Source organism: Aplysia californica, unplaced genomic scaffold, assembly GCF_000002075.1.
Source record: "Aplysia californica isolate F4 #8 unplaced genomic scaffold, AplCal3.0 scaffold00038, whole genome shotgun sequence".
In the NCBI taxonomy this organism is placed as follows: Eukaryota; Metazoa; Mollusca; class Gastropoda; order Aplysiida; family Aplysiidae; genus Aplysia; species Aplysia californica.
In genome coordinates this window covers 1,742,061-1,760,601 of record NW_004797308.1, presented here as the reverse complement: position 1 = coordinate 1,760,601, position 18,541 = coordinate 1,742,061, and the positions used below count along the sequence as shown (strand labels likewise).

At 38.1% G+C, this 18,541-nt stretch overlaps 1 protein-coding gene across 1 annotated transcript in view; it reads left to right on the top strand.

Moving 5' to 3' along the window:
• Positions 1–18,541, top strand: part of LOC101858763 (protein Hook homolog 3) — a 103,631-nt gene that overhangs the window by 24,521 nt on the left and 60,569 nt on the right. The window contains exons 8-12 of the mRNA XM_005091966.3: positions 5,984–6,067; positions 10,211–10,305; positions 10,628–10,707; positions 11,031–11,095; positions 17,552–17,635. Of these exons, the coding sequence (XP_005092023.1) occupies positions 5,984–6,067; positions 10,211–10,305; positions 10,628–10,707; positions 11,031–11,095; positions 17,552–17,635 (408 nt within the window). The remainder of the gene's footprint in view (positions 1–5,983; positions 6,068–10,210; positions 10,306–10,627; positions 10,708–11,030; positions 11,096–17,551; positions 17,636–18,541) is intronic.

Genomic DNA, 18,541 nt, shown 5'->3' with positions numbered 1-18,541 from the left:
AGTCTAGCCGTCATTAAGTACGGCTAGCCTCTTCCATCATTTTATGACAAGCTGTTTTTGTAATGCGATAATTGGCTTTGCACATTGTTCGTTCTCCTTTTAAGGCTGATAAAATGTACTAAGCCATCACACACTGCAGTTAATTCAAAAGCATGGTTTGCTAGAGGAGAAATCAACCTACAACTTACCAAAGCTTTCATGCATATAATTGATAGTGTGTAGACCTTTAGAGGATAAAACATAAAATACAGACCTGCACTCATCCCGATTTTTTGCCCCAAATTTTAAGCATCCCGATTTTACCGATTTTGATCTCTTATCCCGATTTTTTGTTGGTACGTCGGATTCTTAGAAAAGAAAGCTATGATGTTTTTGCCTTCTCTTTTTCCGGGGAGCACCTATTGGACTTATTATCAGCAGGAACCTGGACCGAGAACACTATTTTCTAAAACAACAATGCTGGATATAGTAGTTGACTTGCACTCTTTTTTTCAGCTAAAATCGAAGTAGTATCAATTTAGAATTCCGACTAAGTGGATATGCTCAAGATGTACTTTTACTTTTATAACCCATATTTCTCAGATGATGGCCTGATAACTGTAACAATTATGATATAGGACTCAAAAAATAATCAACATTATTCATTGTTCTGCCGTTGCTTTGAAAGGAAGCTTCGTCCGAGTTCTGGTTAGTCAGGCTTGTCGTCGAGACCTGTCAGTGAAACTTTGAAACGTGCGTGTGTTGGAGACTGTCGGTTGTCGGGGTCAATAAAGTTGATTCACACTGGTCGAAGTGTCTTTCAGGACTTGCCAGTAAGGGGGGCCCCGGGGGGGGGGGGGGTAATTTTTAGATACTTTGTGCTTGAATTGTTCGACGTGAGACATGTAGTTTTTCAGGACAAAGGAACAAGAAAAAAAGTACAAATAAAAATTTTAGATTTGATTGGAGCTGAGGTCTGTGCAGGATGGCTCGATGGGGGATCCCTTGAGTGTATACGTGATTGAAGTCATACCTTGTGTGGTAGCTATTTTCAAGACTACGAGAGTTTCAGCATCTCTGTAACCTGCACTCCCCCAGTCTATCCAACTCAAAATCGAGCACATGTTCTCTTTCAGTTCTTCCTCTATTTTGAGACCCAAATATAAGTTTATTCCTTCAAAAGTTTTGTCTTGCATGCTTGCCTCACAAAAGGGAACTGGGAACCCCCCCCTCCCCATTGTCCCCTATGACTGATTTGCCTTTGATCCCGATTTTTTTCACCAGATCCTGATTTTTTTCTCTGAGGTCCTGATTTCTAGATTTCATAGAATTGCAGGTCTGAAAATATTACACTGTTGGACAAGAAACAGAAAAGGTTCTAGTTGAAACTGTTTTTCCAGGATATTACAGACATCGCCAAACTGCATTATTGACAAGTTTTAGTACTTTCTTACACATAAAAAAATGCCCAAATTACTACAGGCTCTTGAAATTTCTTCCAAGTGTTAGTGGATATATAGTTATTGTTAATTATGCGCATTATAATACTTTGAAAAGTAACTGTCTCATTTGGCCTTCCTTTTTTACAATGAGAACGCTCATGTACAGTCACATTTATTCATCACACAAGACACACAAACCCATGCTTAAGTGCACACAGTCAAATATTATTTTAAAATGCGTTTACAAATCAGTGTTCAAAGGTGTCATTAAACGCATGAGCTGCAGTGGGAATTACTTATTTCAGCTCCTGTAAATGTTGGTATTTTGTACTTGTGATGGGTTTTCTTTGCAAGTGTAGTGCAGGGACAGTAATGCTTAATGGCTTGTGGTTGTGTGGTTTGGGCTTGTCTTTCCAGTTGTCAAAAGAGAGCGAGCTTGTACTGAATGTCCCCTTGTAAGGAGCAACAGATTGCTTTTATGTCAACCACTTTTGTGACCCCCATCTTTCTTCACAGTCAAATAGTCGAGTATTTTCTTGTACTGATGAATATTGGCAGCTTATTACATTCAATATTTATATCAACATTATGCTACCAGTGAAAGACCTGGACATTAAGTAAAACCCATGAAAGAAACGGGCAGAGAAATGAAGAAGTAGGAACAACTATTTATAGAAAAACAGAATAAAATAGTTTGGTCACCTGTTATGAGTGTCACCTACCTAGTCAACCTCAAGAGCCTATAACACCAAGTACTCCAGCTATAAAGGATGAGGTAGACCAACGAAAAGATGGATTGAGGGGTTCAAGGGAACCCTGAGAAATTATAACACCCCAATAGAAAGGGCCATAGACTTGGCCTTCCGTAGAAAACTGCATCTCCCCTTGACGCTTAATGGCAGCGAAAGATGAAAAAGTAAAAGTAAAGTATCACCCCATCCATGTGAGCCTGGAGTAGTACAGATTGTGTGGGTGTGAAATCTCACCGCTGCTTGTCTTCAAAGTATTGAAGTGGCGTGCCAGCATGAAAACTTTCCTGGGTAGCCAGAAGTGTGAAATTTTTACTTCTTGCCGACGCCCAGACCATTCAGTCAGCCGAGAAAAAAGTCCCTCAAATCATTGTTAGTTGTGGAGGAAGGTTTGATTGTGCTTATTACATTTGACTCGTGGGTTTACACTTTACCTTCACATCTCGCCGGTCAACAAGAACGCCGAACTTCCGTTTCTTCCATCACAAAACACCACCCAGTTTCTTTGGATTTCCTCCATTCTTGAGGGTTTTTACTATATGAGCCTTGTGATGGCAAAATGTTAAGAGAGATGTTCAATCATTTATGTTTTTAATCGGTCAAACAGTGGTTCAGCTCTGTGGTGGCCATGGATTAATAAAACTGACGCGTGCCATTATTAGAGCAGCTGGGATAGCACTTTGAAGGTGTCAAGTTTTGACCACTGCTTACTGACTGAACAGGCTACCATTGATCCCACCATGTATGGAACCTGTAGTGTAGCAGTTTGGCGCTTTGCCATTGCATGCAGAAGACCCCAGTTTCTTTCACAAATAAGGAGAATCTTTATCCAGCATTTCAGCTTTTCTGCAATGACATTATGTTCTTCTAGGCCCAGGTTGGTACTGACAGACACAGTCAAAGCCTGTTTCCTGGTCGATGTGGGGTGTAAAACAACATACATTTTTTTTCTTTAAATGTATGGCCCTTTGGAACACCCTCCCCCTCAGACAGAATTTTTTTCTGGTTCCCTTTGGATTCCATTTTGGACAGGTTTGACTGTATTTGCAAAAAAAGATTTGCTTTGGGGGGGTGGGGGTGGGGGGTAAGTAGGCACCAAGTCAGAGTAGTCCTACAATGGATTCCTGACCACACTGGGATACAGGGAAATGAAAGAGCTGATGCTCTGGCAAAGAAAGGAGCTAGCCTCCCTCAGCCTGAAATTCCTACTAATTACACCACCTGCGGCCAAATGATCAAGTCAAACCTCAAGGAAGACTGGATGAATGATTGGGTCGCAGGTACGACTGGAAGGATGATGTATGGCCACATGAATAAACCACTGGTCAAAGATCCAATCGATGAGTTGAGGAGGGGAGATCAATTCATAATCTTCCAACTTAGAACACAACATGTACCCCTCAACCAACATCTCAACCGAAGTGGAGTAAAGCAGTCTGCTGCCTGCCCAATATGTGACTACCCCTCAGAGACAGTGGAACATCATCTGTTCTTCTGTAGAAAACTAACTGATTTAAGGGGATGTTTTCTTCCCAAGCTACCCCACACATCTAATTGCCTCTACTCCTCAAGACAACAATAAGAACAGACATGTAGCTATTACTGAATGGCATCATGCAGAAGAGTTAACGCTCAGATGCTACTGGATCGCTAACAACAACAGTGGGGGGGGGTACACAAAAATCTATTTCATTTATCAAAAATTCAACAGAGAAAGTTTTAGTATTACATCTTCTCTTCATTCTGTGAAAATTTCATGAAGATTGGACAAAAATGGTGGAGTTATTCGAAAAAGTATAGAGAAAAGTCGCGTTTTGAGAAAAGGGCCGATAAAGAAAAGAAAATATTGACTTTATGAGGAAATGGTGATGACAAACATGCCCAGTATGGGGGAAAATGCGGTTTTTGGGGTTCTTAAGAAATGAAATAGTTGTAGGAGTGGCTGAGGAAGCTAAAAATGCCTACAACTCAAATTCCATCATTTTGAATTTGAACCGAATCGGGACCTGGGGGTGTAGCCCCCCCACCTCTTAAAGCTTTTATTTGAAAGTTCGAAGATCATCACATTAGACCTAAGCTCCTTTTGAATGTCTTTTTTAACTGATGTACCTGAAAAAGTTAATGCATACTCTCATTTTTTAAGTGTACTCTCAGTATTGTTTACAGTTCTGAGTAATGAGAGAGTATTCTTTTCACTTTCTGCAGTTCTGAGTAATGAGACAGTTTGACAATTTCATGTCAATTCCATCAGTCAAGAGGTCCCGTGTACAAGTTGCGCACGTTAAAGATCCCTTGGTAGTTAAAAATCGATAAGAGTAGGCTTCGGCCACCACCCAGGCAAAATTCAAAATTTCCTACCAAATGAAAAAATGTTTAATGTGTCCCGCGCACTAATATGACCTTTGCAGTTGCGGGCACCGTAAAACACATACCAAAAAAAAAGAAAACAAAAATACCTTTTGATTTCTTCAGACCTGCCACTTTTCTTGATTTAATCGGGTTATCCCGATTTTTTTGCCCCAAATCTCAAGCATCCTGATTTCCCCCGATTTTTATCATGTGTATCTCGATTTTTTTTATCTCTTTGTTGCACCGGATTTTTCTAACAACTTACTCTGCCTTCTTCTCTGTCGTAGGAAACCCAAACTTTTTGTCAGCAGGAACTCGGAACACTATTTTCCGAACTTTTGATGCCAGATTTAGTAGTTGACTCGCCCCAAGTTGTGTTGGATCTTTGTTCACACGTGCTATTTTGGAAGTAGTATCATTTTCACATTCTGACTTAGGACATTCTCAAGATCTACTTTCACTTTTGTTTCCACCCAGAATTGTCTGATGATGGCCTGATAACTGTTTCAATTGAGACATACAAATGATTATTTGTAGTTCTGCTGTTATTTTCACAAGCTTTTATCCGAGCTCTGGTTAGTCGGGCGAGTCTTCAAGACCCGTCAGTAAAAACTGTTTCAATCGCGTGTTCGCATCATGTGACATGACTTTGGCGTGTGAGTTCCGCATGTGTCCGGGACCGCTCGTTGGCGGGGTCATCTTAGGTTCATGCACACTGGTTGATGTGTCTTTCAGGACTTATTTGGTTACACCCTTGGATGAGGTGTGTTTAACAAGATACTTTAGGATTTAAGAAAATAATGGTAAAACAAGTAAGCACGCACACACTCATACACACGCGCTCACACACACTCACACACACACACACACACACACACACACACACACACACACACACACACACACACACACACACAGGGCATATACATGGATATATATTAATGGACACCCCAGGAAAATTATTGTCAGCTCGGCAGTCACCTTACTGATTTGTCGTTGATCCCAATTTATTTCACCAAATCCCGATTTTTTTCCCCCCTGAGATCCTGATTTTTAGATTTCATAGAGTGGCAGGTGTGTTTCTTGAATAAAAGCTCTATTCTGAGTACCCAGAAGTTCTTTTAGGGTGTTTTTTTTTGTAGCTCAGCAGAAAGGGAATTACTGAATTACAGCTGTTGAAACATAGTAAAGTAAAAGCATAGTTGAGAAGAGAATTTTTTTACATTGGGGTTCAGAAGATCACAGTTTGTTTCGCATGTGAAAGAAAACAAGGGTCTCTTGTGGATAGTTCTTATCAGGTCTTGCTGAGTAACGTGACACTTTAAATTGAATTTAGTGTATTGCTTATATGGTCTTAAAATATTGTTTTAATCCTTATTTTCTTTGTCAGTTTTGGTGAATTTGGTACTTGATTGATATTAAGAGAAAGTAAAGTAATTCATGCCTTTTTAAAATTAATTTCAGCTCAAGAAGACAGTTGAAGACTTGAATGCAGCTTTAGAAGCGAAAGACGAATTTTTACACAGATGCCATGAGCTGGATGCACAAGTAACTAATCTTGTCACTGTGTAGATGTTTGTTGCATGTACTCCTCCTTTCTGTCCCCCCCCCATCCCACAAGGGATATTGATTTGTTGACTGTACCATGTTTGTGGGTGTTTGGCGAGTGCTCTGGTGTGGTTTGCTTCTTCTTTCCTATGAAACAACTATCGTCCTTATCTCCCCTTCTTCTTTTTTATGTTTGTTACTCTCACGTAACACCTCTAATCTTCTGGCGCTCATATGACATTTTGCAGTTGCGAGCGCCGTAAAACCTCTACTAAAACGTACCATGTTTTTCATGTTTTTTTCTGTTCTGTTTGTCTTCATGTGAGAAAACTGAATAATCTTGTTTTAAAACAAAAACGATGAGATAAACAGTACGCAGTAGACAATCAAAAGTGAATTTGTTGGACTTTGTTTGGCATTATATGTGTAAGCAGTTTGTCATAAGTTTTGTTTTGCACTCTTTGATCCTGTGGATCCAAGCACATGCCTGAGCATACTCTACTTTTACCCTTTTGCACACCGCATGGAAGCATCAACATTTTAGTATTTTTTAAAATATTGATGTTTCACACCCCCATCAACACAATATGGATCATTCAGGAAGTGGCGTACATGGTTAGTCATAAGGCAACTAAGGGGTCAGGGGACAAAAATTCTTGTAATATTTTTTTTTTCGTTGCTCGTAAACATTAAGTTGTGTTTGTGATTTTGCCAGCTGCACTGTTCTTCTGTCATTGTCTTTCGTAATAGTCTTTTATTGTCTCTCAATTCATGCACCTTACAAGTTAGTCATGAAACAAACCCAGATTCTATTGCTGTATTTACTAAGGTAACAAAAAATCGAAAACTTCACCTTCTCTTTGGACCAGCTACCTTGAATGTGTTTCTGCTGTTTAACTCTTTATCTCCAAGAAGGGTAAATCCACTGTGCCATGCGCCTCTTTTGGTATGACATCTAAAAGTAACATGTACGCACAGAATTCTACACTTATAGAAGCGGAACTCCCTCTTCGCGATCGCCGATTCGCTGCGAGGAATTGAAACTAAAACATGGCGGCCGGTTGAGGGCACCTTTGGCTGCGCCGCACAGCGAGGCTTCGCTTTGCTATGCACGCTGATGCTAGTGGTAGGGCTTGGAAGACACCTTACATCAGTATTTTAAAACTTTCTTCAAAGAGGAAATATAGTGAAATAGTCTAGTACATTTTTATTGCCTACAATATGTCATAATTGGCAATGTTACAATGTTTTTGTATTTGTATTGTTGGTTTGTTGTTTTTTTTAATGATGGGATGGGATCTAGAACTAGATAGATCTAGATCTCTAGATATCTAGATCTACTAAAGATCTTCACAATCACAATACACTTGATAATAACACTAATTATGAACATTAATTCTGTTGGCAGAATATCTAGATATAGTCTTGATTAGTACTAGATCTACGATAAGGGGACGCTGACAGTAACATGCTCACTACAATAATATTATCATTAAACTTAAGGCCATCCAAAGCAAGCAAAAAAGAACAATATAAGCCTTTTCTCCAATTTACTAGAAAGAGATAAATAAATTGAGCTTATATTGAGGAAATGTATTATTTCTCATTTTAAGAATTCATCTCTGTGTTTGCATCAGTAGCGTGTACAACAACATGCTTTGTTTAAAGCACGTGCGAGTCTAACAAATACAAGAGATTGGAAAATGTGTCGGTTGCACATAAAATACATAGGCCTATTGTACATGCTGCCAAAAACACAAAAATGCAGAAAAGGCCTCAAAATATTGGTTTTCACATGAAAGCCAATAATGCAAAACAAAGTAGACAAGAGTGGAACTGGCATATGTTTCCTGAATATATGCTCAAAGTCATTTTCTGTGTGTTGGGAGTGTGATTTCTAATGCATGAATGATAGGCTCATTTAGATGTGATAATGAAGAAATTGTGTCTACAGTCACAACAGAAAGAGTTCCATGGCGAGTGATCACTGGTCAAGGATTTCAGAGCTGTGTGCATTTTGAGAAAAATGTATCCCCATCCCTTGGATCACATGTCGAGGGGATGGGCTTGTCCCCCTGTAATCCCCGCACACAGTAAACAAACACATATTTTTGAACACGATTAAGAAAAAATAAGTGGTCTCTTGTTACGGATCAAATTGAAGTCCTGTTTCAATTCGATTAATTGATAAAAGTGTGTATCGCAATGGGTTGGCCACCCCTGCCCTATAGGACTATGCTATTTAATAAATACATTCGTCAGACCTGGAATCTTTAATGCCCACACACAGTAAACAAACACACATTTTTGAACACGTATAAGAAAAAATAAGTGTTGTCTTGATACGGATCAAATCGAAGTCCTGTTACAATTCAATTAATTGATAAAAGCGTATATCGCAAGGCATCGGCTAACCCAGGACTATTACGCTATTTTATAAATACTTTCGTCAGGTCTGGAATCTTTAATCTTTAATTTTTTATCCCCGCACACAGTAAACAAACACACATTTTTGAACACGTATAAGAAAAAATAAGTGTTGTCTTGTTACAGATCAAAGCGAAGTCCTGTTACAATTCAATTAATTGATAAAAGCGTGTATCGCAAGGCATCGGCTAACCCAGCACTATTACGCTATTTTATAATACATTCGTCAGATTTGGAATCTTAAATTATAATCATAATTATATGAGCCCGCGCGTGGGAAGTGAAAGTGAAAGGAATTGAAAATGCTTTCAAAAACAATTATGAAAGTAACATAATTAAAGTAGGACTACATGTGCTTATAAAGGCCCAAAAAGGTGTATGGATGCAGAAATTAATGTTTCAGATGAAAATAATACGCTATCTCTACTACTGTAGCATTCGGTCAAAAATTTGATGCGCAACTTATTATCAAATATCTAGGCTACTGAACTATTGAACACCTACATCTAGATTCTCCTACTTTTACACAATGACTTAGATCTATATCAATTCGTCTTAACCGATGAGTATTTTTTTCAAACATTTGTACACATCTATAGGTTCTATATTATTGTAGAAATTTCTTTAAAGAAAATTCTTTAATAAATACTAGCCCAATATTTAAAAAAAAATCCAAGTCAATGGTTTCTACAGATTTTTAAAAAGTTTATAGCTGGAGCTAAATCTCTTTTAAAAGCTAGTCTGTCCTTTTTTCTACTTCTGCTGGCGACATAAAGTTAATTATTGAACGCATGTTTTGAGAACATTAATTAGATCTAGTAAAAAAATATGTTCAGTGTAAAACAAATTTCTTGTAACAAGTTTTGCTACTAAAAAATTACGTAGGCCATATGCGTATGCAAAATGTGTGTGGGAAGCTAAAAGTGCTGTGAACAATCCCATCCGTGTTACGAATTTTTCACAATTCTGTAGATCTTATATTTATAAACTCTCTATGTCTGCTGTTTATGTTGTTGCACTCAAAAACACAACAATTTAAAACCTTAATTCCAATCTCTAGTTGCACAGTGAATTCTGTAACTCAAAATTACAAACTGGACAGTAAATGTTCCACTTTTCACTCGTTTGTAAAAGCCGCTCTTGCTTTAAAAGCTATAGGGTTACTTCCGAAAATGATAAATTGTGCCCTCAAGACGCCATTGTTTTCGGTCTTCAATTCCTCACAGGTCATGTGGTACAGTTCCCGTTCTATAAGTGTAGAATTCTGTGCATGTACGTCACTAAATTGGTCATTAAATAAAAACAAGTAAACCTATTGTGATATTTCTTCACCTAAGAGCTCCTGGTAAAAACTGTTTTTGGCAATTGTCGTAAACTAATGTGATGTCGAAGTCGTAATAAAGGCATGTGCTCGAGCGATACTGCAGTTTCGACTGCGAGCCGCTGGGAATGGCTTGCCAGAGATCATAAGGAGTTAAGATGGTTTGTTTTTACATTGTTACTTGCCTCACCACTGTGAAGGTGGTTTGTCATAGAGCCTCTTGTGATATGAATGCTATATATGGCTGTGTGTTTTGAACTGTCATGAAATTTAAAAAGCCAAGCATATGAAAGTGAATAAAATATGAAATGATGTCATGATTTAAAATAAAATGATGAATTTATGTCACTCTAAATGTAAATGAGCTAATTTGGAATGGTAATTTTATTTTACAGGTTGCCAGTTTGCAAGAGGAGAGACAAAGTCTTATTGCAGATAATGAAAAACTTATTGAAAGATTGCAACTAGCAGAAAGCATAGATGATCCAAGGTAACTCCTAATTCTTAGTTTGTCATGGTTGTTTGTTCTGAACTGTAAGAAGTGCAGTGGCAATCATATTTTGGATGAAACATTTATTATACCATGCTGGCAGTCAAATACAATTCAAAAAGATTTTGATACAAAGAGCATTTGGTTTCTTTTTTTTTTCTTTTCTAAATCCTAGCCAGAAATTTTTAAGGTACAACATAAGCACTGACTTGAGAAAGGCATTGCAGCTACCATTTTTAAAGTTTCATCAGCTGCTATACTTATTGAATGAAGGACATTTTGTTTACATGCCCTTTATTTCATCATTTGCATCTCCTAACAGCACTCCGGCGGGCAAGCGATGTGCACAACTCCAACATCAGATTGAAACTTTGCAAGAGGAGATTTTTAAAATCGAGTCCGGTGAGTTTTTATGTTTCATTTATAAAATAAGTAAGATAATGATTTTAAAATTTTGACTTATTGAAAACAGTAGGGTTAATCTGTTTTTAAAAATTATTGCTGGCCTCTTGCCAAAATACGATGCCTTATTCCATTTCTTTATGACAGTATGCATCCTTAATTTCACATGTTTTTCACGCCCATGGTTCAATGTGCCCAAATTTTTGCTTTGTAGTAACAGTTACAGATATGATTTAGCAGCATTTGATGGGGGGGGGGGGGTTGTAGTTGTATCGTTGTTTTGCGATTTGCAAATGGTTTTGTTTGTTATATCCTTGTTGCAGGACGAGATGACTACAGGATAAAGTATGAAGTTTTGAACAAGGATCTCAAAGAGTTAAAGGATAAGGTAAGTAATGAATGGACACCAAACGCAATGTGATCTTTGAGGACATTGGGTTTCAAGTAAAAGACTCGGCCACATTATTTGTTGCTGTACAAAGAATATTTAGGTAGGCCTATCATCGTCCTTGAAAGCGAATTTTGATCAAAGGTAAAGGATTGGGGGGGGGGGGTGATGCGGCAGGACCTTTTTCATCTGTTTTTTTTTTAATATTATTTTTACCTCATCAGACTTAGTTCAAACAGCTTGCAGAAGATGAGACTTGGATATCAAAATGTTATGGAAAGGAGTACTACTTTCAGGGTGTCCAACAAGGTCCTTAAGTTGTAAAAAAAGTCGTAAATTCTTCGCCCTGGTCGTAAAGGTTGTAAATGGTAGTAAATGTGTCGTAACGGTAGTAAACAGTCAGTAAACAGTCCAAAATTGAACCTGAGTATACAGGGTTGGTGATTTTATTTTTTTTTAAATAAAAATTTTAAAAATCAATTTTTTTAATTTAAATCAGCTTTTTTTATTTAAAGCGGATTTTTAAAATTTTTAATATTTTTTTTTAAATGTCGACTCAGTTTGGGATTTTTGGTGGCTAAAAGTAAGTTCTTTTAGTGCAAAATGCATTGTCTTTATTTTAACTAATGATTAATTTAAAGGCAACTGCAATTTTAGAAAGCCTTAATCTGCTATATCCAGTGAATTATGGCTCCAGACAAAAAAATGAAGAAAATGTCAGTCTTAAAGGAAGGGGGGGGGGGTAATTATGCATAGATAAACTTGCATTTTATTACAGTGTGTGTGTGCGCGCGCTTGTGTTTGTCTAAAAAGAAAAAGAAAATGCTAATTTCAATTATGAAAAAAAAGTAAATTGAATACAGTAATTATTTTACTACTTACAGTGACAGGGGTGAAAGCAGACTTTTAAGCATGATTATTTTAGTCTACTAAACCTTATATCTGTTTTATAAAACCAAGGAAAGGAATTCTGAATGTTTAAAGATGTAAAAACAGAATACATTTTTTTAAAGTGATTTAAATCTCTGAGTTTTATTTTTAAAATCAAGTTGATTTAAATTTTTTTTTAATCAACTGATTTGAATCGACCTGATTTAAATCACCCAACCCTGGTTTTCAATTATGAAAAAAAAAGTAAATGGAGAACTGTATCGTTTTACAGTGACAGGGGGGAAAGCAGACTTTTAAGCATGATTATATTAGTCTACTAAACCTTATTTCTGTTTTTTGAAACCAAGGAAAGGAATTCTGAATGTTGAAATGTGTAAAAGCTGAATAAAAATAAATTTTTTTAAAAGTGATTTAATTCTTTTTATCCTAGCCGTACCCCCACGGACTCTGTACCCGTCCTGGGGCGCCGCGCCGTAAGAGTCGAAAGTCAGTGCGTATAGTTCAAAGTGCTATATTTCTTACTTTTCCTCTAAGATTTTTTGGAAATTTGGCAGTTATGTTAGAAATTGAATGTAGTTTTTGTTAATGTTTGTTGTTAGGAAATATACCAATAGCACAATGTAGATTTTGAGGTGTATTCCACCCTCGAACTTGACCCTGATTGCAGCGCCCACAACGTCCCATTGGATTTTATAGATCTAGATCTAGCCCTACCCATCGAACACGAATTCCAGTACTGACCCCTTCACCATGATCTGAATCGCTATTAAATGAGTCTAAGTCATGTTTCTTATCATCCACAACAGAATTTACGGCACTTATTTCAGAGTCACTATCATCAAATTAGTATCTTTCCCCCTCACAACCCAGGGCAACTTCAAAAAGTACTTCGTCGGTCGTGAATGTACGTTTTCGAGACATCTTTCAAGCTTCTACACCCATCAAAAACAAAGAAACCACTGTTCATTGGAAAATTAAAATATTCAGACAGAGCTAGCATCGCCGTATTTGCGTATTTTGGTAATAACAAGCAGAACTAGCTTCTTTGACGAGACCGTATCTCTGTTCCGAGAATACTCGTAGCCCGGGCTGGTCCTCGTTACGAGTATACTCGTAGCCCGGATAAAAAGAGTTAAATCACTGATTTTTATTTTAAAAATCAAGTTGATTTAAATTTAAAAAATCAACTGATTTAAATTAACCCAACCCTGTGCGTATAGAGAAATGAGCCCGGCAAGACATTTCAGTGAACGGATCTTTGGTAGTATCAGTATCACGGAACTCGACTATTTGAAAACCAAATCCAATAAGGTCAGTGAGTTCATTTTTGCAGGTCACGATTGTGACAATAATAATGCGTTCAGCTTTTCCATGTCCAAGAGTATGTTTCGCACTAACAGGTGGAAGTGTATGTGACACCAAGGCTCGATCAGGAAAATCAAGATCTACTTTCGCTTTCATTACCACCCAGAAATTTGCTGGCAATTTGTGACATGCGGGTTGTGCAGTGTGAACCCTGTGTCTCCGTGCAAATAAGATTTAATCAATGCTCGGACTCGTCACTGTGTTGTCACTTGTGGGAAAAAAGAAAAGAAAATACAAGCGTCGTCTGATTTAGATTGTCGGGCTCTCCATCGTGACCGGTCTGTGAACCTGCGCGCGTTTGCATCACATGATACGGCATCATCGTGTGAGTAGATCTAAATCTATCGGCAGTTGTTGGGGTCGCCAAAATTCATTCAAAGTCTGAGCGTTGCGAAGTATAGGACTATAGAATGGGAGAGGGGATTATTGATTTTTTTTTATCATATACACGGGGGGGGGGGGGGGGGAGGGTGAGTGCTGAAGGCAACACCAGAGGACAAAGACTTGGAAGCATATTCAAGAATTTTGATTAGATTTGGAGCTCTCTGCAAAGCACATGTTGGTGCAGGCCGTGTGTGGAATCAGGATCCTTCATACCTTGTAAGCCGTGTTATTGAACCGAAGTGTACACGTTTCATTAGATGGGTGATAGTAAATTATAACTTTATTGTAGCTTTTTGTTCAAGACTGGCAGATTTTCAGTGTCACTGCATCTTCCCCTCCCTCAGTTGTTCCAATTCCCACACTGCATGCAGACCTGCCACTCATCCCAATTTAATCGGGATATCCCAATTTTTTGCCCCAAATCTCAAGCATCCAGATTTTCCCGATTTTGATCTCCAGTATCCTGATTTTTTGTCGTTGCGTTTGTTGCCTCTTATTCTTAGAAAAAAGTATTAAAAGTTCTCCAGTCTCTTTTGCTTTGAAGCACTGATTGGACTTTTTATCGTCAGGAACTTGGAATGCTATTTTTTAAAGCATCTATGCCGAATCTAGTAGATGACTTACGCACATTATTTCAACTAAAATTCCGACTTAGATACACTCAAGATCTACTTTCGCTTTTATAACCCAGAATTCTTCGATGGTGTCCTGGTTACTGTACCAAAAATGACATGGGCCTTATATTAATGTATTCGTTGTTTTGCTGTTGCTTTAAAAGCAAGCTTTGTCTGAGTTCTGGTTTTCTCGTGCCCATCATCAAGACCTGTCAGTGGAACTTTCAAACGCTCATTCGCATCACGTGACATGACCTCGCACGTGTGAGTAGCGCGTGTGTCGGGATCAACAAAGTTCATTCACACCAGTCGCATTGGTCGAGGTGTTTTTCGGGACTTAACCAGTGTGGACAACCGAGGGGGGGGGGGGGATATTTTTACACTTGGGCTTAAAGTGCGTGCCGTGATACAGGTACTAATTGAGGGGAAAGAAATAAGAAAAGAAAAAAATGAACAAACTTGGCGCGATCTTTTTTTTCGGGGGGGGGGCCTTGAGTGTATGCGATGGAAGTCAAACATTGTTACTGTATGAAAACGCGGGCTTTTGCATGGATGATTAGAGTTATCTGTCAGCTATTTTCAAGACTACGAGAGTTTCAGCTTTACTGCAACCTGCGCTCCCCCAGTCTATCCAACTCCGACTTGAGTACATATGTGCTGTCTTTCAGTTTTCCCTCTATTTAGAGGCCCAAACATGAACTTATTCCTGCAAAAGTTTTGTCTTGAGTACTTGCCTCATAAGAGGGAACCAGGACCCCCCCTTCCCCAGTGCCCCTTATGACTGATTTGCCGTTGATCCCGATTTTTTTCACCAGATCCTGATTTTTTAAACTCTAAAATTCTGATTTTTATATTTCATAGAGTGACAGGTCTGTGCATGGGTCTACTTGAGCCATTCAAGTTATTACTCTACTTTGAGTTAGAGCAATAATTTTTTTCTTTCACTTACACCTTCATAATATGAATCATGACACCCAGACTGGTTCTTGACAGTCGATATTCTGGTTTTAGGCACTTCGGCATGCTCAAAGCAGGATTCTTTTTTTTTTTTCTATTTACAGGGTGATCCCCAAAAAAATTTACAACTTTTTTTCTGAATATCTCGCGCAAAAATTGTTCTAGACTGCTGTAATTTGGAACAGACATAATTCATTCAAAAGGAATTTGTTTAATATGAAATCCACGAAGAAGAAACATGTTTTGAAAACAGAAACGGCTAAAGGAAAAAAGCACCCAAAAACGCGAAGTTCACCAATGTTTAAAAATCTTGTAAAGGAAGTCCTGAAAAGATTAGTTGATATTTTTCTTTATTTTCTCTTTGACATTAATTTTCCATCCCTGTGACAATTAAACAATATTTAATTTCTTTTTACAGGTTAAAAAAAGCCTAATGATTTTATTCTGAAATTCCTAGAAGCAGTGCTCCACATTCCCTCCTTTGGACTCGACACATTTTTAACGCTCATTCGAAATGTTCAGTGGCGCCCTAATATAAGGACCTGCTAAACCATGAGTTTTTAAAGCCACATACACTATACATGTTCACCAAGAAGTGGCTTCTAGAGACAATAGAGTAGGGTGCTCAATAGACAGCATTTTTGGAGTTAACATATCCCGCAGGGTGAAAATGATCTTTGCACTAAACCAAATGTCATCAAGGAAATTATCCCTCTTTACAAGACAATCGAGGAATCATGAACACATTGCCATGGTCTGAGCCATGTCATCTTGGTCTAGCGAAGATGAACATGGTATAGTCGTAGGTTAAGATCTGCCATGAGAATGCAGACTGTTGATGTGTAGGAAAGTCCTAGCTGCAAATAGTCTACGAACAGACATCTCAAGGGACTCAGCTACTGAAATCAGCACTCTGGTGACGTTTAAAGGGGTGCGCGTTTGACCTGAAGTGGTCATTTTTTAAAGTTCTGATTCGCTATAGATCCAAACTGATGGAGCTTCTTTACTCATGACGCTAAAAGTCTTGAGGGCACCTAAGCATTCTCTCTATGCCCTGCGCAGAACTTACAAAATGTCAGGGATGGTGAGTTTGTGGAGAGAAAATGTTCAATACAAAAAGCTCTCTGCTCTTTACTAAACATAGCCATGGTCTCAGCAGGCAAACAAAATTTGGGAAAAATAATATTTGCAGATTTCTGTTGACTTGTTAGACTGCTGTAGCTTGCAATATGGCGCGATTGTTGCAACTTTTAGTGGTAGGCCTAATTCGAACTGGTGCGTCATGCTATGAAAATGGCGACAAGGTTGAAAGTGGGTGGGTTTTTTTAATGCGCTATATAGAGCAAAACCATTCCATGGACTTATCTAAAATAGGCTAAAATTCCTTTTGGCTTCCAAACGTATGTTCAAATCTGAAACACAAAACTTCAGTATGGAGGAAGATATTTACAAAACAAGTTGTAAAGTTGTTTTTTTATCACCCTGTATATAATAATAATGAGAGGAAAATAACAGACTGAAATACTTCAGCCAAAGAAGACCCCAGTGCGACACTGACATGTTGTTGACTGGATATATTGAACGTGAGTGTGTGTGTGTTGTTCTGTAACGTGCCCCTGGAAAATTGAGAAGCCAGTTTGGCAGTCACCTTGTGTGCTCGCTTTAGGTCTAAATCTAGCGGCCAACAAGCGCGCGATCGTATGTTATCCTCCATTTTGTTGACTGGACTTTGTTGTATGTTATTTTCATTCCCGTTCCATACACATATGTAATATTATTATGTTGTTGATTGCGCAAATTAACTCCCTTTTTTGAGCTGGTGTGTGTTTTGTCGGTTGGCGAGTTTCAATTCATTCTTCAGGCAGACACTCAAGAATACTTTGGATAGAATCACGAGAACAAGCTTTCACATGGGGGCGACCATCTTTATTAACTGCCGTTCGTACACTGCCTGCCAGGTATTTTCTCAAGACTTAAAGCCAAACATGAATATGCCAAATAGCAGAATGTAATACCTCTAATATCATGGGGTTTGATTTGTTGGTTAGTAAAAAATTTTTCCAGGTAGTCAATTTTTTCAGGAAATATTGGTGGACACCCTGTACTTTGGTGCGTATTAGTTGTGCTATGCTCCACCTTACAATGTGTAAAGATTATTACATTGGGCACTGTATTTGTTGACAATGAAGAAAGCTTTAAAGGACTTTGTTAAAGGAAATTGTTTCCTCTATTTCTACTTCTTCAGAATGCAGAGCTAAGTAAACTGGCGTCAGAGTCACAATCCATGAGGGATGAACTGGATATCTTAAGGCACACTTCTGATCAAGTGGTGAGTTTTTGCATTTTGTCCTTTTCTCGCTCATTCTATTCCTAGTGCTTCTTCTTTTCCCAAAAATCTATGGAAGCCATGAAGCACAAAAGATTTGAAACATTTTGTTCTTGGTTGGACAGCTACTGGTAAATATGAGCTTTGTATGGTCCTTTTCTTCGACTTCCTTTTTAAAATAGTTTTCATCTGAATTGTGGAAAGAAAGAAAAAGAGAAGATGATTACTGTTTTCAAGTTTCACCGACAGACATTATATTTTGTTAGTAACATGATATACATTCAATCATCTGTAGGATTCAGAAACAACATTTACACAAAAAATAATACAGGTAGTCTACGATACACATGGGAATCTGTCGTCAAAATATGTTAGACAATTTGTTGAGTCATGAAACGTACAGAACCCTTACTCGCCATTTCGTCTTCACAGCTCGGAAGAATAACGTAAGACTCATTCACTTTTCCCACTTCGTTACCCTGTGCAAAGTTATTTTCAATTGTAGGTAAAGCAAGCAACCTTTGCCCTCATAATAGTCTGTTTCTTATTTTTAAAATGGTTATGGGTCACGTATAAAGTATAATCTGTTCTCATTGGATGTTTGTTTACGTTATTAAGCAGTGGAAATTTTCATCCTGATACTGTCAGGTTCAGGGCCCTGTGCAGAAGTGCACAACCCGACTATCTCAGGGTCAGGGCTGAGTGAGTCAATGTTTTAGGTGTATAGTGTATGCTAAGAATAGATGAGGGAGTGACCCTCCTGCGATCGAGAAAATACGCAAATAAGTCGCATTGTTGTTTAAGGCACATGGTTTAAAGCTGAGGAAAAGAGTTGCGGCTTATAGCTTTATCGTAAACAAATACGTAATGACATAGGTCTTAGTGGGCTCGTCATTGTCAAGTTGGGGG